We start from the raw sequence: 23,206 nt of genomic DNA, 5'->3' as shown, positions 1-23,206 counted from the left end.
GAAGGACAATTTTCAGTCCATTCCAGAGGTTTCAGAGGCTGACTCTGGTTGCCAGTCTTGTGCAGAAATTTTTTGTACCCACTGAGCCATCTTGGCCCTCTGCAGATGTTCTTTCCTGTTTAGTTGATAGTTTTAAAAGTATAAAATATAAATAAGTTGTATTAATGGTCCAGCTGGCTCAAAGGTGCATTGTGCAGTAGGGAATCTGGGATATTGTTTGTCAGTCTTTATCTCAGACAACTGAGGTCTTTTTGGCCATTAGGTATTGCTTGTATTTGATCTACCTGAGGATAACATCTTCACGCTCATGATGGCCCATTTTGTTTTAGAGGTGATTTGCAGTGGGCACTCACTCTCCTTTTGGCTGATCGTATAGAGCAGAGTATCACCAGGCCTACTCCACTCTCAAATACATGCATCGAAGGGAACTTTGCTAGAGATCTCCATTTTAAGCTGGTGAACACTGGACACTCACATGTAGCTTTCTTCAGATGCCATTTGGAGGTATCTTTGTTTGTTCTTAGTTTTGCTGGTCTTCAGTTTCCTTTTTTGAGTTTCCCTAGCCATCCCAAAAGTGTCATTTCCAAATAAGAATTTTGAGTATTTTCTGTTTTTTAAAAACATCTTTCCTTCATATCTGCTTTGCCATATTGCATTAATTGGCTCTTTTAGAACAAGACAGAGTGATATAATTGAGTTTAGGAACTTTACTTATTTTATATTAATTGCGATATGCATATTTTTATATTGTGTTTGCTCTCCCTCGTCCCTTTTCTGGAAACGGGGGTCCAGTTATGCAGCTCTGCTGATTACCTTGGTATTTGCTATATAACCCAGGCTAGCCTTAAGCATGTGGTAACCCAACCTCAGCTTCATGACTGTTAGGATTGCAGGCATGCGCCATTGCACCTGGCCTTTTTTTTTTTTTTTTTTTAATATCCCTTATCACATTGTAGAACTATTTGTAACATCTGGTTTATTGACATTTTTATCAGAAGCATGTAAGAACTCATTGCTGCCTCTTTTATGGAGCAGGCTTTTGGTTTTGTAGCCCAGGCCGCCCTTGATTTCAGTGTCTTCCTGCTTTAGCCTTCTGATTGAGGTGATGCCATGTATGTATTTTCACACTCTATGTATGATACATTTGGTTGAATTTCTTTTTTGGCATCTGTAGAAATGAAAAATAGGTTTTAGCTCATTATTAATGTGATAAATTGTTTTAAATATGCATTTTTTTTAAGTTTTGAGGGGTCAGATATAAATAAATGCCCCTAAGCTAAAATATAATTTTTAAAACATCTTCTGGAAGGCAGGCTAGTTTCAGTAGTGTTGCTTAGAACAATTTATTGCTACATAAGTAAGAGAAGTTAATTCAAGGGTCATAGAAGGACCCTATAGAAGCATTCATTTTATTATTTTGAGAGTAAAATATTTTAATAGAATAATTATGTTTGTACAACATTTTCTTAAAGAATAATCAAGGTGTAAGTTTTCTGAATTTGAATAATAATAATACCAATATCTACTCATACAGTTTTACTTATCTGTGAACTTTGGGTAGACAAAGCCGACTGTATGCAGAGTTTTTGGTTTTGATTTTTGAATCATCTACATCTGCTTTTACCTCTCACTTTCAGTACAATATGATGGAACTATTAGTTTACATATTTTGGGTAACTGTCAAACTATCTACACTGGAGAGGTTTAAATAATCTTAATGTTAGTTGTTCAGGAGACAATTTGTTATCATCAATTATCATATTATTTCCTGTGGTGCAAGTGGAACCGTTTCACCAGACAGAAAAACTGGTAAGGTCAAGCAGATTAAGGAACCTGACAATTCCCATAACTGAGAACAGAAGGCATTTAATCTACTCCCAGCTAGGTTTCTGTCCTGGAGCACATGATCATGACACCCGACTAAGAGGACCATGAAACTGGTCATGTAGCATAGAGCCTAGAGTTCTCCATGCTAATGAGGAATCTACATCAGCTCCTCTGAGGGCTTAGCCAATAAACTTCCCTTCCCAGGCATCCCTTCCCACAAAAGGTATTTAATTCCTGGTGCACTCTGAGTGAGTTGTTTGCATCCTTTTCTGCCATGAATGAACAGTTTGGACAAGCAAGGACTGTTTCTCTCATGGGTAGAGGCATTCATCTTACAGAGCTGCACCTATATGATGAGTAGGTGTTCTGCAGAAGACCTCTCCAGAGTCCTGGCACTCACTCTGAGCTAAGCCAGACCTCCCTCCCCCATCTCAAGTCCTTGGGACCCTTTTTCAATTCTTCACAGTTCCCAGAGGCATCTGGGTGCACAGGAGCTTGAGAACCACAGCCTCCACCCCAGTCCCTACCTTTTTGGGCTGGGGCCCCTCTCTTAGGCTGCATGTTACCTTCCCTGAGGGCATGTTGGTGTCCCAGGAGCCAGCACCCTAGTGCTGACAAGAGAAGAGCACAGCCAAATGCCTGTGTTTCTGTTTCTCCTCCCTGAGCAGTGCTCCAGCACCCCAGTGGTGAAGCGAAATGCAGAACCACAATTTCCTGTGTAACTAACTGGTTATGACCATTTTCTATGACTTCCTTTTGCTCATATTTGTTCTCTGTATTCTAAAACTGTTTTAATATTACAGTGGCTTATAAATCAAAGCCTATGGTTAAAATAGAGAAAAATGTTAATTTTAAACATAAAGTCCTGTGTCTATGCATGTATGCATGTATGTGTGGCATGAGCAGAGGGCATCAGCTATGTCCTGCTCTGTCACTTTCTATTTTATTCCCTTGGGTCAACGTCTCTCAGGGAACCTGGAGTTGTCAGTATTTGGTTAGCTTGATTGGCCAACAAGCCCCAGCAATTATCCTGTCTCCTCCCTTCAATCGGGTTGGGTACTCTGCTTTAGCTGCAGAGGTTTTTACATGGGTCTGGGAATCAAAATTCTGGTCCTGATGCTTATATCGCAAGTGCTATTATTACCTGCTGAGCCAACTCTACAGCCCCTAAAATTGTATTTTAATGACTATATTTATAACTATACTATTTAAAAGATATTTCTGAGTGAAACCACAGACTTTGTACAATGTGGATATCACTTTGTTACAAGGGGAAAAAAGAGGTCTAAATAAACAAAGTATAACATTGAACTGAAAGTTTAGTTAATTGTTTTGTTTTTCCTTTGCACCTTGTTTTATAACAAAAGGCAGACTTTTGAAAACAAATGCAGAAAATCTTACAGTATAAGCATATTTTCCCAACTCATAACATTTGTAAATACCTAGCAATGGATTTTTTTCTAGGTGAATGTTTGCTGACTCTAAAGAAGAGACAAGTTAAAGAGATATCAGTTGTGCTCAGTCACAGTGGGCAGGCAGTGATCCAAACTTTCAGTGTTGTATGGTGATGTCTTTTACTATTAAATGGTTGGTGAACTCCTCAGAAGTCTTTTTAAGTTGTCATTGGAATCATCACATTGTAGAAGCTAAAATACCTTGTAATTAAGCATTGTGGACTCCCTTCCCACTGGTAATTAGCCACTATAACTTAAGTAAATATCTACATTATATCACCATCATCACCACCATCATTTACTATGCCTACTTACTCAGGGTTTGTCACTGAAAACAATTATTCTCTCTCTTTCTCTCTCTCTCTCTCTCTCTCTCTCTCTCTCTGTGTGTGTGTGTGTGTGTATGTGTGTAAAGGTTGAAAGTCTGAGGGGATAATTTTAAGGATGGATCTACAGACATAGGTTACTGTTTTAGGGAAGGAGAAACTAGGGTGGAGAAATTAAGAGAAAATGGACAGTATGAAAGAGAGAGAAACTCATGTTGTGATTCTGAAATTTCAAGGTTGAAAGACGAAGTAGATGGATCAGACCTGTCAGATAGGTGTGTGGATGGGTTTTATATGTGCTATATTTAAGATGTGCAGGGGACAGTTGGGGACATGGTGTTCTGGGCTGGTAGGTGGCAGGTAGGTCTCAGTTTGGATCTGTGCTGGGACTAGGTAAGAAGAGACTGCTTCAGAAGAACATGCCGAGTGTGAAGAGCCCTTGGAGTAAAATCATACTTCACTGAACACATATTTAACTGCCTTTGCTTTTATTTAAAAATAGTACCATATAAAATGAAAGAAATAGAAACATGTTGCTGAGAAATCTATGAAATTTCATCAAAGTTCTCAACAGTTATTTTTCCTATTGTTGAAGCCTTTAAGTGTAGCTACATGGCCGAGCTAACTTGTCTCACTTAGTGTTCTGCAGAAAGCCCACACCATCTTTGGTTTTCCTAAGCCTTCTCTTGCCTCACCACAAGGAATTTCATGTAGAATAGCTACTAATTTTTTTTTTCCTTTTTGATCATCTAAATGGGATGTCATTTCTTATACACAATCTTGCTCTTCTGCCCTCTTAGCTCACCTCCATCTTCTCTCTTCACTTAGTTGGCCATGGTTTAATGGTCTCTCTACTCTTATAGCCCTAGAATGGGCATTTATGGTCATTACTCAGTAAAGATATATGAAATGAGTAAATGAAATCTGCTTATATTTTCTGTAAGAAGTCAATTTGGCAGTATGCTGTGTGCTTTAGAGGTTTGGTGTCATTCTTGAACATTCTTGCCCTGACTCATCCTACTCTCCCATTCTTCTCAGTCAGTCATTTTCTTTCTCTGGATTCTATAAGCTCACAAGCTACAGGCAATGCGGTTGGTTTTATTCAATTCTACAGGCTTTCTCATATACAGCTTCTATTGAGGAATTCTGTTCCCTAGTCTACCTAAATAATTCAGTCGAGGCTGGTCATGTAGCTCAGAGGAAGGGTGCCTGCCTAGTATGAGTGAAGTCTTGGTTTGATTGGCATTACCAAATAAAATGGGCATAATAGCACATGTCTGCTAGTTACTTGAAAGGTAGATGCAGGTAAATCAGAAATTCAAGATCATCTTCAAAGCAAATTCATAGCCAACGTGAGCTACATGAAACCTTGCCTCAAATAATATTAATAAATAACAACAATAGTAATAATTATATTTGGCTTTGTGGTCCAAAGAACATTATTGAATAATAGCATCCTGAGTAGGAAGTTCCAGGAGAAGGAAGATCCTTGGAGTTGACTGTGACAAGCCATAAAACTTTACACCCAGGAAGCCTTACCCTTACACTACTGTCCCATGAATTTGACAATACCACTTCATTAGTGATAGCCTACACTAATTCAGGCAATGTGCTAAGCACTGTTACTTTGCTTTTGAGTTGATTCTATTGGTATTCCTGTTTTATACTTACCAACTCAGCTGAGGTCACTCCTGTGCTGATTTGCAAGTGAGGGCTAAAGCCCGGGTGGTCTAATTTCAGATTCCTACTCTCAGCTGTGCTTTTATATTCAATAGTGCCTCCATAGCAGTCCCAGGGTCAGAGAGTTAACGTTTATTCTTTAATGTTTGATTTGAAACTTTGAAAAAAAATATTATTCAGCTTTAGTTTAAAAAAATGTCACAGTTTCTCCCTATCATTCTATTCCACCTCTTCGAATTTCTTTTCCCTTAAGGCGACCACTGTTAACAATATTTTCAGAGGTTTTATTTAACCCATAAGATTAAAATAAAACCATCCATGGTATGTCTGCAATTTCCCCTTCAGCCTTTTGTCTTCTGAAAAGGAAGCCTATTCTCAGTTGGTTGGTAAAAGTTTTAAGTACAAATGACTCAAACACAACTCAGGTACACATACTTGTTTTTATGTGTGCATATGTGTGTGCGCGCGCGCACACACACACACACACACACACACACACACACACACATACTGTGTAGAACTTGGAATGATTCCAAGGGAAAGGTGTGCCACCCAAGACTAAGGAAGACTGATGACGTTATGTTCTTACCTGCTTGGGGATCTAGCTGCACAATTTTCTACCTGATGGCAATCTACTTTGATCTGAAAACTCCAGGTGGATAAAATTTTCAAGTTCCCAGAAATGGAAATGTTATTTCCTTTACTTTAGAACAAGCATTACTTTAGAATAAATTTGACAATGTATATGTGGCTGAGACATTTTGATGCTTAGAGAAAAATGAGCAGTAGCCTTTTACAGCTACAAAAATGGGGTTTGACGCAGATTTTCTAGAGTCAGTGTCAGAGTTTTGTTTCCAGATCTTTCTATGAAGAAGGGCACCATGATTTCTAATCAGCAGGACACACACACACACACACACACACACACATGCACACACACCACTTTAGTGGAAATAGCCATACTGTTTTGTTGTGTATTGGAATATTTTCCTAAAAAGAGAGGTCACCAGAAGCACGGAGCAGAGAACTCCCAGATGGCACCCAGATTAGATTCCCTTTCATCGGCTCCTATTCAGCAGACGGATGGGAAGGCTGACCCCTCTGACACTTCTGCATCGCTGCCTGCTACTCCAATTGCCTTGGCGAATGTTTTTTCATAAGGCTTCTTCTGGTACCTCAGAGATTGATGCCTGGCTGCCCGCCTGTGTTACGCTTCATTACTCCGCGACTCCGTGAGCTTGAGAGATGCAGTATTCTGTAAGAGGGGAAATCCTAGCTCATCAGAATCTCAAACATATCTTACAGTCTCTCAGCTTGTATGTAGTATCTCAGAAGATATCATCTTCTCTAGATGTACTTCTAATTCATATCCATTTAAAGCTTACCTTATTCTATTTTTTCAGTTCTATGGCTAGATTAAAAACAATTCAAACAGTTCTCTAAAAATATCCGCATTCAACTGTTTCCAACATACCTGTTAAGCTTCAGAGCCCCAGTAATTTAGATGTGGGGATGGCTGATTTGCTTATTTCACTGAAGCTTTAGTGGCTGAGAACACACACCTGGGAGGACGCTCTTCATTTGCTGTTTCTGTCACCTTAGAGGAAGCTTCTTTCCTTCTTGGTGAGCTAGTGCTGTTACTCATGCTTTACTCAGGACTAATGTGCAAGGTAAACAAGCAGTGAATGCCGAGGGTGTTTGCCCGTGCCCTGCATATGCTAACTGTGCACTGAAGTGCTTCTTTGAGGTATACATGATAGTTTTGGGTGCCTATGTATATGACATTAGTACAGTTCCAAATGAACTGTTTTATTGTTCAGTTTTATTTGGACTGTAAAACAAGTAAATTGTTAAGGTAGAATGCTTCTGGTCAGATCGCTGCAGTGCTGGCCAGCCTTCTAGAGAACAACTTCTGTCCTTTCTGGAGAGCCTCACATAATCCCTGCACTTTCTTGGAGATGAGCTCCTGAGACATCCTGCACTCTGCCTTACCTCCCATCTCACCAGCTAGTTTGTATTTCCATGACGTGGTAAAACAAAGAACTTGGCACACGACATGAATATCTAGCTGGTTTAGGTTTCCAACAGACTGACCGAGGTGGCGTGGCTCAGAGACCTCTGTGACACGAAGTTCTGAGAAGGATCAGGTTGCTGTCCTCTTCTCTGTCACAGGTCTCCACATAACCCGGCTTCAGGGAAGGTCTTAATGCTAGCAGACTTTTGTCTTGGAAACCAGTATGTTCTGGCTCACCTTTTAGCATCAGAAAGAGTCAGATCTCTTTCTGATGCAGGTTGGATAAATTTGCTCCCATGTGCTTAGAATGCCACTTGGTTGTGAGACTGTGTAGGAAGTGACTGTCCCCTTTTTGCAGATCCAACATAAGGCCAGACTATGCAGACTCCAATTTCCATGATTTCAAGATGCACACCTTCACTCGGGTGACATCCTGCAGGGTCTGCCAGATGCTTCTGAGGTAAGCTTTCTCAGGCCCTTCTTCCTATTTAAGTGAATGGGTGTAGTTGCAAACTCAGACTTGTCTAGTGTTCTGAAGCAGAGGTCTAACTTTCCCCACATGCTGGCCTTGGGTGACCCTCTGTCCTTTTGCTGATGGCGCTTTGGTTCGGACAGTGCCATGATCCTGCTTTCCTTACACTGGTTATTTTACATAAGCAGAACTTAGCACTTTTTAATACACCATTCTCTATATTTACCTTTCAGGGGAACATTTTATCAAGGCTACTTATGTTTTAAGTGTGGAGCAAAAGCACATAAAGAATGTTTGGGAAGAGTAGACAATTGTGGCAGAGTTAATTCCGTTGGTAAGTCATGTTTATTGTGGGGATTCTGTTTCTAATGAGGACATAAAGCTTACTAAATATAATTAAGGCCCAATTGACTCTTAATATGTGTTTATTGGAACATATCTTTTTTTGAATACATCATCAATAAGCACAATTAGAAAATTGTTTAAGATCTGTGTGACTTTTCTACATGACTTGGTTTTAAACTGTTTAATTTTTATTTGACTTTTATGTGTCCTTGGAAGCAGAGGTCTTCAGGATGCACTTGGATGGATTTGTGTCATCCCCTTCAATAACCCCCATCCCTAAATATATCACCAAATTATTTGAATACTGCCAATACAAACAATAATAAAAACAAAAAGGAGAAAGAAAATGTTCTTCTATCTTGAGCTCTTCAACTTTTTCTTTCTTCTCTTAAATATTTAGATCAGATTCGTTATTGGTTCCAGAAGCAAACATTACACAGACTAATTCAAGAATTCATGAATTGAATGCATTATCATTTTCTACATTGAACAAAGCATATATCCTTTGGATTTATGTAAACAGTTTCTGCTTGGTTTTTAAAAATAGCACTCTATGCTTGTTGTAAGGGCTCGTTGGAAATTATGCATTCCGTAGCCTTTGCCTTTCTCTGCTCCTCTTGGGCTGTCTCCCTTCTCTTTCTTTTCTGGCCTCTTTATTCTGTCTCTTTCTTCTTCTTTCTCTTTGTCCCTTTCCCCTGAGTTCCTCTCTGTTTTATCAATAAGACCTTTCAAAATCAGGAAGAGTTTTTGAACACAAGAAAGGATCTTTAACAGCTTGAGTTCAAAAGGTAGCCATGTCAACCTTTGATTTTCCCAGAGGAGAAGGTGGACATTGAATTATTTTGGATAATGTGAAGAAGAGTAGAAGGGAGAATGTCTTATTTCAGGGCCGAGTTCAGAAAATGGACAGTTGTAGAACAGTGAGACCTCTTAGAGGGCAGAGATCACAGCACAGCCCTGTCCCTCTTCTCCTTCAATAGACATCTTCAGAGGGTGCCATGTGCCGTCTCTGTGCCAGGCAAGGACAACCACGCTGGCAAAGATCTTGACATTGACTGAGTTCCTCCACTGTGTTAGCTACTGACCTATCCTACAGAAACTCTTTAGTTTTTAGAGCAGCCCTTCCCGTGGCCAGGGAGTTCAGACAGCCTCTGCTGCTTGCTGGATATGGTGAAGTGAAACAGACAAGGCTACCATTTTCATCAGTCTGAAGGTCAGAACCTTTTACATGGTGGCGAAACAGTGATGTTATACCTTGAGACTGTTACTCTTCAACTGTCAGCTTGATACAGCAACCCTTAGTTTTATTGTTTCATTCTTACCCATCCCATTCTTCAGTGAGCGTGCTATTTGCTTTACAAGCTAGAGTGCTTTCAAAAGTCCCATAGTTTTAGATGTGAATTACTTAGTGAAGGCCAGGTGTTCTTAGGGGCCACACCTGTCCTCACCATATAAATCCTAAGAACTGGGACATAAATGCCTTCTGTTCCAGGGCCCCTTAATTTAAAGTGGAGAAACAGGCTCAGGAACAGGTGAAAAGAAGGCTACTGAAGATAAGAAGGCATGTGCCCTGCAGGCCATAGATCGTGAGATATAAAGAAATCGTCCCTTAGAAGGCGGCAGCATTCTTTAACCTGTTTCGTAATTCTCATAATTCACCATCAAGCAGGGGAAAGTTCTCTCTGGTTTTGTTTTTGAAACTCTGACTGCATTACAGAAACGCATGCCCTTGGGTTCTGAGTCTCATGCTGACCACTAGGCTCCCGTATTTCCACATGCATGGCTTTCTCTTCTTTTCTTCATAATCATTCCTGCTTCAGACTTTCAAGAGATGAGTGACTGACATTGAATTCTCAGAACTAATTAGGAGTATGAAATGTCAAGAAGCGAGCTAGCAGACTTCTATTTTCCTCCAGACCAGGCTTTGTAACTTAGAGGCCCCATCTTCAGGCCCTGTGTAAGTACCTTCTTCCCCTGTCCCTCAGCAGGTGCCCTCTGAAAACTGGGAGACACTCACCTATCCTTGGACTAGTGTAGGCAACTGTTGAGGACAGACTTTCAATCTTAGCCTGGTAGATCTGCTTGTGAGGGTCATAGAAGAGATACTCTGTTGGGGTTATAGGCAAGCAACTCTCATGTTCTCTTCCTTGGCCTTCTGAGAATCCCTGGTTGACATGTTTTGTAATGAGGATTCACTGCTAGAAGAAGTTCAGCAGTTTGTTTACTCTAACTTCTGCAGCATCTGGGGCAACACAGGAATAAGGAAGAGGGGAGGAAGCCCAAAATGCATTTGGAGCTAGAGATGTGCTTTACTTGAGTGGGAGTTCTATACGGAGGGGAGTGTGTTGCTTGGGGAACTTGACTTTGAGAAAAATTACCCTAAGAGGGTAATTTTGTTGTCAGTTATGTTGACTTAAGGCAAAGTTAAATGGTATATCATCATTTCTCATGTAACATAAATCATAGCTTGAGACTTACTCTTATTTTATAGTGGTTTCAAGTTCCAAAGCTTAACCCAGTCTACCAGCACTCTCAAGGTAGAAAGGGAAATTATGGCTGGTTAGTGTAGTCAAAAGTACATTTATAGTTCATGGTGTCATGGGACCTATGGATGGTGGTATTGTGGACCCTTGTGGACAGAGGATGTGATGTTTCCATTTGAGTGGTTCATATTCACAGAAAGAAGAATAGTTGTACAGTATAATGGAGTAGACCAGGCTCTACCAAAGGCTAGAAACCCCTCCTCCCTACACTGCAGTCATTGCTGCATCCTCTTGCCTCCCAAACCCCCCCCCCCCCAATCTCACTATAGCCCTGGCCTCTCAGCCAGTCCTGATACTCTTTCATACTCCATTATCTCACACGTCACCTTTGAAGGTCAGACTTATTTCTTTCACTTAAGTTGCAACCCACATCTCATAAGAATTAGTCTTGGCTCCATCTAACATCTTCCCCCAAATCTGGATGTGACACCTTCATCTTTGGCTCATGCATCAGCTGTCAGTGGCCTTCCAGTAACCTCTAGTACCTGGCACAAAGGCACTTTCCTTATGTCAACATGCAGTCTGACTTTTTGTAAGCCTGATGACTCCATCTCCCTCTTCACTCACCTTTTGTTTTTCCTCCCATCTTGCCTTGAACCTACTGCTACAGTATTGATTTAGATGCAAATCTCACTGTGTCTGTTTCTGTCTGCTTCATCTTATTCCTTAGATAGTCTTAACTGATCTTTCAAGACCTTTAAAATCCATTGTATCACTCATTGTATTCTTTCCATTTTCTACAGAGTACTGTCCAAGCTTTCCCCTCACAGCACACATAGTTCTGGTCATTCTTCTGTCCCTCTTTTGACCATTCCTTAACGTTCCCTACTGACATTGAATTTCTGCCTATTCACAGTTCTTCAACTACTTTGTCATATACATCTTCTTTGTTTCTCATTTAGTGTTTCCTTCCTTGTTCTATTCAGTTCTTGAAAACTCAAGCAAGTGTTACCTCATTTGGAAGGCTTTCTGGGACTCTGCATGCCTGGCCTTTCTTAGTCCATCAGTTGTCTGTGTTTTCCTGGCATCTTGTAATTAACTTTATCATACCGTTTATCACATTTATGATAATTGCCATCTGGCTGATCTCTCTAATTAGAATCAACCATATGCAGTTGATGTTTTGACCTAAGGGAAGACCTGGTGTTCGAATATGTGGATGGGTAACCCACTCGAGTAATAGATAAGTGAGGGTCCTGAGCCTTGAAGATCACGAGCATCTTAAATCTAGAAGCGGTGGGTGTGGGAGTTTATCCAGGCTTGGGTTCCTTGCTTGTGGAGATAAAAGCTTGATAAGATGGTTGACAAATGAAACAAAACAAACAAACAAACAAAAGCCCTTATTCTGTGAATCCCTGGGTTGTACTTTAGACATGAAATAAGCTAAGTAGACCTTTAACATTCCTTTCAGGGTAGTTACACAAGGAAAGGCTTATGCCCTAAGCATGGATTTCCAGGCAGTACACCTTGGGTAGGCTAATAAGAGGCAAAAAAAATAAAAAAATAAAAAATAAAAAAGAAAAAAAGAAAAAGAAACAGATCACAGAACATCTGGTGCCAAAAAAGCAGCAACAACAACAAAACATTCTTTTATATAAATCTACTTCCTGATTTAGTCAGTTTTATTGTTGGGATGTTTTGTTTGTTTTCATTTGTTTGTTTTAGCTCTTACTGCTGCCTCTAGAGGGAATGGAATATTATCCTCTTTTGCCTTACCAATCCCAAATGGGCCCTTTCTTAGTTCCTGTTTTACTCAGTTGCCAATCATTGATATCACCATGATCATCCAATGATCATATGAATTTCTCTTGTAGGCTCTCTGAGCCTTTGGTGTAGAAATGAAGAAAAATGTGGGGAATATGTTTCTTATCTTTTGAATCTATCCCCTTGTGCCAAGTCCAAAGGTGGGACATTTAAAGTCAAGTTATCTCTTCGCCTATAATAGAACTATTTCAATATAAACACAGTTCCAACAATACAATATGAAGCTAAAGATTAACCATCAGGCTGTAAAAGAGCTTGCTCACTTTGATTGTGGAAGTTTGCCTTATTGTTTAGACGTTGTCTTCTCTTGATTTAGAAACCTTTTCTATTTCATGCTCTATTATCCTTTAAATCTATTGAGTCTTCATTCACCCTGGAAATAATAATTACTTGGCAAAAAAATGCACTGCATTTTTGAATGAAGCAATCTATTCATATTAATATGTGAGCATGACAGATTATTACCTTAAGTATATCTGAAGTAGTAGAAAAACATACATTTTTCCCCCCCTCATAAGACAAACTATGGAACTTGGAAACACATTTGAAGGTTGGGTAGTTTTCATTAATGCCTGGGGATCTGCATGACCGTAAATAAAGACCATGAGGAAATTCTACTCTACCTCTTTTACTGAACTCACTTGACTCCTGCTCATTCACCGCAGAAGCCTTGATGATCACCACTCACAAAGGCTCTGAAGTCTTTGCCAAACTTCCCAGTGATAGTAATGAACAGGTGTGAGTGTCATCATATGAGACTCTTAGCAAGTCACCAAAGCTGATGCAACTCTAGGGTGGTGTTTCCTTCTCACAGCACACCGTGGGGAAGGGCTAATCCCAGGCTCCAAACTTCAGGCTTATTTAGGATCTTGCTTGGTAGTAACATAAGACTATGTGACTAAGCCTGCTTTGTCCCCTTCGTCTCCTGACAGCGATCAATATAGATTTTTTCTTTTTACATCTTCCAGATTAAACAAAAAGAGAAAGAGAGTAGCACCGGATGCAAATATTGCTGGAACAGACAACTTTGGTTTAATGTACACAACTTTGGTTTAATGTGCACAATTTTGGTTTAATGTATCTTTTCCTTCAGTAAGAACACAAGCCTCAGCTGCTCTAATATTTAGCCAAAGCAGATCTCCATTTGCTTATCTGTTTAATTGCTCCTTTATCTAGGTCAGCTGCTGCTCCTGCTGCTGCTGTGGCCTACTCTAATAGGAATGGAGTTGCCTTAGTATCCTGCTGGCTTTTAAAGCTGTGAGGTTCTTGCCTAGAACCTGTACAAATCCATATCTAAAAACAGGCTCTTTTATAAATAGCATTGCATATTTTAAGATATGGTGAAACTTGTAGAGTAAAATGTTATTTCAGTCTTTTACCACCAGGCCTTTTTATCATGTTAATTGAACAAACTGAGCCTTGATCTCTGATTTCATTACCAAGAGGTGACTTTGCTTCTGTGTGAGGGCACTTAAACCTTTTGTATAAATGAGTCATCTTTTTTGATTCATCAAGACAATTTTATATGCAAGAATAGTTATTTTACCTTTTATTTGACAGTTAGGGTCAGCTTAGTGATGCATTAATAATTGTTTTTTTTTTTTTTTTTAAGAAAGAAGAATTGGAAACTGTTTTTTACTAGATTTAAGTAGAAATCACCCCTACCTCCAACCAGGTATTATTTATGGAGTGTGGCTTTCTGTTCTTTCCCAAAACACCATTGTAGATCAAAACAGTGAGCATAACACTTAAATGCCATCTTTCAAACTTTGTTCAATGTTGTTGTATGTGTTATAGCAACAGTGTGCTAGCCGTGATGGCTGGGTTCCTTCCCTAATAACATCAGTAGCTGCTTTTATGTGGCCCCTCTTGGAACAACCAATCTTACTGGGCATTGGCTTGTTTGGTCTTAAATAGAACTTCTGATAAAAGACAATAAATTGTGTAATAAGGTATGAATTGAGAGCCAATTATATCAGGAAAAAAATATGACAGGACTGAATTTGGCACTTAAACAAGCACATTATGGAATGTGAATCTAAAACTTCAGTGACAATTATTATTTTACCCAATATGTCCTTTGAGCTCTGTGGCTTCAGCGATGGCTCTCAGCAAGGGCTCCAAGCACCTTAGCTACACCACTTCCCAGAAGTACGTTAAGCTGGTTGAGTCATGATGAAAGAATTCAAGGCTCAAACCCCTTGAGGGCCTGTAAGTCACCATCTAGAAAGTTCCTGAAAGGGAAAGAACATTTTATAGTTTGATCAATAGGAGCCTGAGAAGAAAGCTGCAGGGTGCAGACAAGTTGAGGATTAAAAACTTTTAGAAACTTAAAGAATTGAATTACTATTCTTTTCCCATGAGAGAGGGATAAAAAAGGAGAGAGAGAGAGAGAGAGAGAGAGAGAGAGAGAGAGAGAGAGAGAATTTTCATTGACTTTCAACCAGCAACCTTTTTTCCTAGGTCAGAATTCAGCCAAAGACTTGATAATAACTAGCTCTTATTATCCAAGTTGTTATTGCTGTCCCATGCATACAGAATTTTTTAGCATTACAAGCTCCTGCCACAGTATATTTGGATTGATACCAAGAGAAAGGGAAGGGTAGAACTGGAGGCTTCAAACTGGGATCAACTTTCCCATCAAACACTTTTTAGGGAAGGTAATTGTTCTATTTTTCTAGAGAGAACAAACTTTTACTTTGAAATACATCTGAACTAGGGTAGTAGTTGGATTTTCCTTGCATGTTACCCCTGCAATCCTGTAAATTAATGAGCTGTTGGATTAATGCACATGTGAATTAAAAATATGTCTATAAAGGAGTCAGTCCAGTTTAATGTTATTGCCACTGTCCAAAATTCCAAAGTATAAACAAAGGACCTTGGATAAGAATTTCTGAACAGAATAGATTTTAAAACAGAAACTTACTATATATGGTATGATATAAGAACTCAGATTTCAAGAATGTATATATGTGTGCTTTGCTTAACGCAGCTAGTTCAGGGCACTGGCTACTCTTTGCTGAGTCTATGGAAGTGAAGAGCCTGTGTCCTCGGTGGCTGTAGGGGTGGGAAATAGACTGTGAAGGGGAAAGGCCAGCACCATCTAAGGACTCCTGTGATGCTGTTGCTGGAGACCTATCCAGCTCTGAGTCCCTGCTTCACACTGGAAGGCTTTGTGTAAAGTGACTTTTAGTGCCTCAACTCAGGGTGATGTGGAAAATAGATTTCCTTGATGTTGCTCTAAAGGAAGGTGGCAAGTGGTGGGAAGGAGGGAAGGAGAGCACATTGAAACAAAGTCAGCCTAGTCCTATTTGTTCTTCATGGGTATCAGTCTGATCCCAACCGTACCAGACCCTCACGCCTTCCTGGATTCTGTTGTTGGTAACACTCATGGGAAGAAATGACTGTCTTATAGCCAGTCCTACGTCTCGAGATAGGAAAAGCTCGTGAAGGAGGGTCTTCTCTTCCTTGAACGGGAAGAGGTGTGGTTTTCTGAAGAGTAAGGTAGAAACCTCAATCCCACTGTTTGCTTTTCCCAAGCAGCACCCAGAGAGACCTCAGGAAGCTGACTGTCATGAACTTGAATGGCACATGAGGTGATTTTTCAGTTTTGAGCAACAAATAATACATTTGAAAAGTGTTGTAGAACACCTGCTTCACAAGGGCATCAAAACATTCCCATGCAAAGAATCATTTAAAAAAAAGATATTTAAAATTTAAAAAGTACATGTTCAGTAATCAACTCCAAATCTGAAAGAAATGAGAAATGCTACATCAGGGATCTCCTGGTAGTACCTTAGCTTTCCTTAGTGTCTTTCCGTAGAAAACTTAAGCTCTACTCCTGCTTTGTGGCCTGTGGTTTATGATTGGTACTTTTGACTATTCATCTGACTTACCAGCAGAAGAAGATGGTAATTTGGGACATCCTGGAATACCTACGTTTTTCAGGGTACCAGTGAAATGGGGACTCCAGGTGCACTTCTAAGGACACAGGCTCAGTGGCTAGGGAGATGTCTCTAAGGGGAAAAAGGCTTGCTGGACAAGGATGAGCTCCTGAGTTTAGAACAGCTCTGAACTCACATAAAAGCCAAGTGTGGTGGTGTACCGCAGTAACCCAGCACAGGAATGGGGACAGGTGAATCCCATCTGAAATGGCAAGGTCTGGGTTCAGTGAGTGACCCTGTATCACGGTGTACAGTGGAGAAGCAACGAAGGAAGGTAACAGGTATCAAACTGTTTTCCACCACAGACAGGTAAGTTTATCCACATGGATATACCATTATCATCATAGAACACACACACACACACACACACACACACACACACACACACACACACACAAGGAGTGTGGGGGCTTTGGGAGAAACAAAACAGCAGAAACTCTAAGTTCAGTTAAGCAGCGTATTCTGGGTCTGGCAGAAAGAGAACTCTCGTAGCGTCCCTTCTCAGCCCCCTCTCTCAGGTCGTGGGTATTCTATCTCCCGAAGCATGTTTCTATAGGGGAGCAACAGAAGTGAGCTAGCCTTTCTGCCCAGGAATATTCCTTTGTAAAAGCTGGTTTCAGAACTCACAAAGATACCGTCGTAGGAGGCAGCCAGTCATCTGTAATGCCAGGGTGCTGGGGTTTGAAACTGACAAAGGGAAGCAGACTTAGATTTTCTCCAGAAGGTGACTTTCTGCTCATGGAGTGTCCAATCCCATTAATCTGGAGTTATCCTTTAAAATGAAAAAAAAGAAAGAAAGAAAGAAAGAAAAACAGAAAAGAAAAAAAAAGTGAAAGTCCACAAAGAGACCTTCCGTTCCCTGCCCCAGGCAGTCTCCTTGTGTAAGCAGCCTGCTCTAGCAGGGCAGGTGTCCTGGTAGGAGCTTTCCCTGTGAACTCTGGCCCAGTGGATGGTTGGGGCCTTTTAAGGAAACAGTCTACAGAGCTGTATCCAGCTCTGCCTTTGCTCTCCTGAGGTCTCCTTTGGTTGCATCCGTTTTTTTCTTTTTCTTTCTCAGATGCTTTCTTAGAGGTTATTTTGGATGGGAAAAGTGCAGGCATGGGCTCCCAGCAGTGAGGGGGTTTTCATTCCAGCGAGAGAAGTTATAACTTGTTTAGATGCTGCTAACTGTGGGGGAGGGAAGGGGAAAGCCCGCAGATCAGTTTTCCATCAGCAGCCTGCGCTCTTTTGCCCCCCCCCCCCCAACCAGGTTGCTCACCTGAAGGTCTCAAGACTCTGTAAGTGTGAATCAGTTTTAGGAACCAAACAATAGTAAAAAGATGGTGTACCTGTTTATAAATACATGAAGTAAGGTGAAAGAGTGTTGGAATTGAATCTTGACTGAGGCGGTTTTGTTTGTTTAAGTGTCTGTAAACCAAAGTATACTTTCTCTAAAATAAAAGATATTATTGCCAGTTAATGGAAACCTTCTCACGTGGCATGCTCTGCTGTGTTGGGTTGCAGTTGCAGGAACTAGTCTGCACAGTATCATTAAACAGTGTGTTTGGATCTTAAAATGTGTTGAAAGAGAGACTTGCATCTCAGGATTGAATCTTGCATATAAATTAGTGTAAGTCCTTGTTTTAAGGAGTTTTATGAGGCTGGATTGACTTTGCTTAAGAAACAGTTGGAATAGTTAAGCTTAACCCACAAGTCATTTAGGAATATGAGTCACCTTCCTCACTAGCCAATAAGGTAAGAGAACCTGGGTTGCTAAACAATTACAGCCCAGCCCGAGGGACCCTGGAAGTATATTACAGGTATCAGTTAAGAAAACAAAGCAGCAGTGTTCTCGCTCCGCTCCGCTGCAGAGGACAAGCTAAGGCTGCTAACCAAACCAAACCACCGCACTGACCATGCCAATTTTTACCTTTGTTTCAGAACAAGGGCCATTCAAACCATCAGAGGTAAGATTGACATTTCAACTTTTTCTGTAAGCTTTGCCTTTCAAGCTGTTTGCTAACTTCAACAGGCTTGAGCTCTTACCGTGTTAAATGTGCCTTTCCTGATGAACTGAGTGAAGCTGAAATGGAGGGAGCCACCAGGTGCTTGTCAAAACACGAGCTGAATCGGGAATTTTCACGGTTGTTGTCTGGAAGCCTTAGGTCGAGGGTAAAAGCCGCTCTTTTGCCCTCACTCAGACTGGAGGAGAAGGAGCGGCTCTGTGTGCTGGGGAGGGCGGCCCCTCTCAGGAAGTTGGTAGACCTGTCGCCCACCCTGAACTGTCGTTTTGCTGCCCGTAGTAGCTTCTGACGTACTTTTACCACACATCTAGGTTCGGCTTTGTAACATTTTCCCCCTTTCAGCACAAACTTGGTCAGTACGGAGTCGCATTCATCAAATCAAGCTCTGATAACATTTCCTTTTGGTTTAACAGAGCCTGACTCCCAACGGCTTAAAAATATGTGGCTCATACTTATATCTCTCAGAATAAAGCTACTTCTAAACACTGGAAAGAGTGTAAATATGACAGACCTCAGAACACCATTATTTTGGCCATCAGTCAAAAGTTAAAAAAGTTTTACCTGACTCTGAAAAAAATAAAATAGCAAATGATTTAAAAAAAACAGACAAAATTAAATATAAGATATATATATATATATATATATATATATATATAATGAGTAAGAAATATAAGGTCGAATCCCAGAGTGAAAAAATAACAGCAGTCTGTTTACTAAGTTTCTATTATCTGTCTTTGAAAATGCCTCTGTTTTCAGCACCAACAAACAAAACCAAAACCAAAATAAAAAGCCAAACTCAAAAAAGAAACCAGTAAAATCAATCCCAAACAATCAAAACCAAAACAATCCCAGGCCAATATGCCCCTACATTATGAGCATGTTTTTTATCAGCTAGTATTTATATAGTTGGTAAAAATATGGAAACCATGGGGGAAATGCCCTCAGAGTGTCTTATCTCTCCTTTATTGTATGTGTGTAACTTCTGAGGGCAAGCTATCAGGCGTGTGGCATGAGGAACCTCGCGCCAGATGCAACTGTTCAGTGTGCCTACTTAAATGAGTGTCAGGATAGAGTTTAGACCAGGAACATATAATAAGGTAACACTATTTCCTGAATGAAAATTAGAACATAATGATGTCTTTATGCTAACCCCAAGTTACCCCCAAATTTCTGTTACGTTTCTTAGACAGGAAGGGATGTGTTTATGTCAGAGTTGTCAGGATTCTTCTTAGAGGGTATGACCTTGCTAAACACACTGCTCTTAGTCCTTGGCTGCAACTCAAAGTTACTTCACATTTATCCTATTAGACATGTGTATTATTTTTTTCCTAAGAAAATGATTTCATTTTATTTCAAGGGAGTAATATGAAGTGGGTGTATTTGCAGAAGGAAAATATGCTAATAAGAAGTAGTTAATCATTATCACATGATATTAAATAATTCTCTCAGACACATTTATACCCTTAAAATTACATGTGAGCCTCTTAATAAAAAGAAATTAATTTTCATGTTGAAAATTCAAAAATGTAGCATCAGTGTTGTAGTGGTTTTCTTAACTTTTGAATGTAATAAGTGAAATTTTCATTTAATGTTTAACTTTACTAACGGCCTCCACTTTGTCTGCGTGCGAGATGACAGCTCGCTCTGAGGCTAGCCAACTCATTTGGAAATGGCTTCATTTTAGGAGAAAGTACAGCAAAAAATATCGAGAATGTGGTGTTTATTTTGTTTTCTTTCTTGAAAGACTTTCTATCTCTCCTACTCCACCTTTGATTTCTTTTCTGTTGCTATGATTGTATGATTGGGAGATTTTTTTAAAAAAAATTGGCTTCATTCTCAAGGCAGGTCCCAGAACCACAGGACACACAGGCCTGCATTGCTGTGCCTGGGCTGTCACCTGCCCTGCAGTCTGGGCCTTCAGGGATCCTCCAAACTACCCAAAGCAAGTGTCTGACTGCATGTCTATCTAAGCAGCACTACATCTGTTCCCCAATGCAGAGGAGCCAAAGCCAACTTCTATACAAACAAAGGAAGCTTTCCCTTATACTGCTAGTAAAAATCAACAGAGAGAATTAGTTCTTTTTCCTCAAAGAAGACAGGATTTTTAGACAATACACATTTTTTTTTTAAATAGTAAGTAAAGACAAGGCAGTGAAGCAGGGAATAATTACTGAATGCTTATAAAATTAGGTTTGCCTCCCCAACCTCCCTAGGTAGAACAAAAGAGTCAGACTCCAGAGACCAACTCCCGTGTCTCCTGGGTCTGTGATTTCCAGGTATGTCTGTTCTTTCCCAACCTCTACCTAAAGACCGTGTCTCTCCAGCCACAAGAGAAAAACGGTGAGAGAGGGTCATTGAATTCTGCATTTCAAAAAGATTTTAACATATTTTGTAATTTTTACAGTAAAAAAAAAAGATATGTTTGTCAGGTGCTTTTAAAGTATAGTTAATCACGGTTTCTCCAAAGGTAGTTTAGTATTTGGGAGTTTTGTAGTTGGGAATTTCCCTTTGAGTGTAGTATTAATTTAATATATAGTCTATTTTACTGCCTACCTCTCCTGCAGAAAAGTCTCTGGTTTTAGGGTAACTGGCTTAAACGACTTTCAGGAGGAAGGGAAAGGCAAGTGGCGCGCAGTGACATGCCCGGAAGCTCAGCTCCTGGGGAGGTGGAGGCCAGAGGAGCTCTTGCACATATGGATTTGATATCAGCTTCAGCAGCATAGTAAGACCTTAGTTCAAAACCACAACAAAATAGAGATGCTCTAGTTTCTAGAACGTATCCTTTGTGTGAATTTAAACTTTCACAACTCCACCAAGTTAATAATCATAACAACACTAAAGAATCACTTAATGATCCAACCGCGTAAGACAGATGAACCCTCAGCAGCATCCTGGCGAAGTAATTGCTGTTATAATTTTCCCTGAAGGATGGGGAAACACAAGCAGAATGGTTTAACTTTGAAGATGATTTCCTTTTCTATATGATCATTAGCTGCACTGTGTTGCCTGCTTTAATCTTAAGCCCAAAGTAAAAGAGGGCAAGACAGTTTCTGCTGTTGGTTAAGGTGATGGTACTGGCGGGAAGCAACCGCTGGCGCCATATTGTTTCTGTTGAAAGTGTCATGACCTGTGTTGTTTGGTGCTCTTTTTATAGAGAGCTCAAAAATTGTTCAGTTTTGGTAAGAAAGAGTTTGGTTTTGGCAGCCGTTTTCTTTCATATTTTCAGAGGAGGATCTGTAAAGTTCATGCCTTCTCTATTTATGTCTCGGCCACCAAGTAGTCCAGGGCAACAGTGATTCTTTCTCATGGTTTTCCTAGCACAGACAACCTGCTAACTCAACTAAGGGATAAGAAATCCCTGCAGACTTTAATGATCATATTAGTCTTTTACAGTCATGTTTTGAAAGTGGTTGAGGTGAAAATAAAAATCCCAGGTTTAAACTTTCTCTACTTTGCTTTACCCAAGAACCCTAGAACTTCAGGACATGGCTTTGAGTACCTTGAGGTATTAAGCCACCCATTTCAACATTTCAGTAATTTAACTTATGAATGAAACCAACCTGAGAAGCCACCCTGAGAAAAATCCACAGCTTATGTGTGCTTAAAATTCTGGTTTCTCTGGCAAAACCATGTCCCTGTACCCACAATGACAAATTCCAACACACATAAAAAGAAAGTTCCTCTTATGAAATGCTCAATGATTCAGTGGTCCTACACACAACTTCACATCTACTTGTATAACAAAAAATAAAAGAAAAATAAATCCATTATTAGTTCTGAGTAATCAGAACTAAAGAGTTCTGTAGTTATCAAGTAACAAAGAGTTCAATGCTTATGAAATCAAATGGTAACAATTCATTTCAGGTTTAAAATCTCTTATCCAGCTGTGGTTTCTTCCTTTCTTTTTTTTAAGTATGATTGGTTGTTCTTTGTTTTTGATTTTGATTTTGATCTTTTTAAAGGAATTTTCTTCCTATAGTAATTGGTAGGTGTTTTTTCTTCATGAGCTGCATGCATTTTTTAAATATAAAGTTTCATCTATAATTAAAACACATTATCAGTTAAGTATTTTCTGGAGCCAGAATTCTGGGTCTTTGGTTTGAGATTATATGCTTTTTTCAGTCATTGGTCTATCATGACCCAGAAATACTTGAGTAAGAATTTTTACATATCTGCTTAAGGCTGTTATTCATATTTCTTTGCTGGAAGTATTTTTAATTATGAATGAGGTTGGTTTTCTTATATCCTATAATCCTATGACGTTAAGAATTATTAGGGTATGACACATAAATAAGGCAAACAAAAATACTTCTGTTCATTTCAATGACTTATAAAATGTAATGATAGTCTAATAGAAACTTATTAGAGGAATTATATTAAATTATAAATAGAAACATTCAAACCACATTCTGTTCACAGTTAGCCATGATTCTAGTTGTTGCCAGAGCCTCCCTTCTACAATGATCCTACACCACATCACCAATGTGTCTGTCTTGTTTTGTTTTCCTTACAGAAACGGACCAATGGACTTCGGAGAGCTTCCAGACAGGTGGATCCAGGTCTGTTTCTCATTGTATATCCTACCTATGATAACTGCAGTTAAGTGACTATGAAATATATGGAAATTGCTGTGGAAAGTCAGCTTCATTGCTGGCCTTTGTTCTCACAGTTTGGTCTATACCTTGTGACCAGGAGGTAAAGGTCTAAAGTGCAAATCATTCCTGGGTGACTAACCTCCACCTCCTTGGGCTTTGACCATCAGCAGTTGAGCTGGTATGAGCTGGTTATTTGCTTACTGAACAGCCTCAGGGTGCCTGCCTAATGCTAACATAGC

At 39.8% G+C, this 23,206-nt stretch overlaps 1 protein-coding gene across 2 annotated transcripts in view; it reads left to right on the top strand.

Annotated features, from left to right (window-relative positions):
- Vav3 (vav guanine nucleotide exchange factor 3) overlaps positions 1–23,206 on the top strand; it is a 353,521-nt gene that overhangs the window by 227,619 nt on the left and 102,696 nt on the right. For both annotated transcript variants that reach the window (XM_052179412.1, XM_052179410.1), the window contains exons 16-19: positions 7,660–7,761; positions 8,007–8,107; positions 18,290–18,315; positions 22,886–22,931. In XM_052179412.1, coding sequence (XP_052035372.1) covers positions 7,660–7,761; positions 8,007–8,107; positions 18,290–18,315; positions 22,886–22,931 — 275 coding nt within the window. The remainder of the gene's footprint in view (positions 1–7,659; positions 7,762–8,006; positions 8,108–18,289; positions 18,316–22,885; positions 22,932–23,206) is intronic.

The sequence above is a fragment of the Apodemus sylvaticus genome, chromosome 4 (genome assembly GCF_947179515.1).
Source record: "Apodemus sylvaticus chromosome 4, mApoSyl1.1, whole genome shotgun sequence".
Classification (NCBI taxonomy): domain Eukaryota; kingdom Metazoa; phylum Chordata; class Mammalia; order Rodentia; family Muridae; genus Apodemus; species Apodemus sylvaticus.
This window is presented reverse-complemented; position numbering and strand designations above follow the sequence as displayed.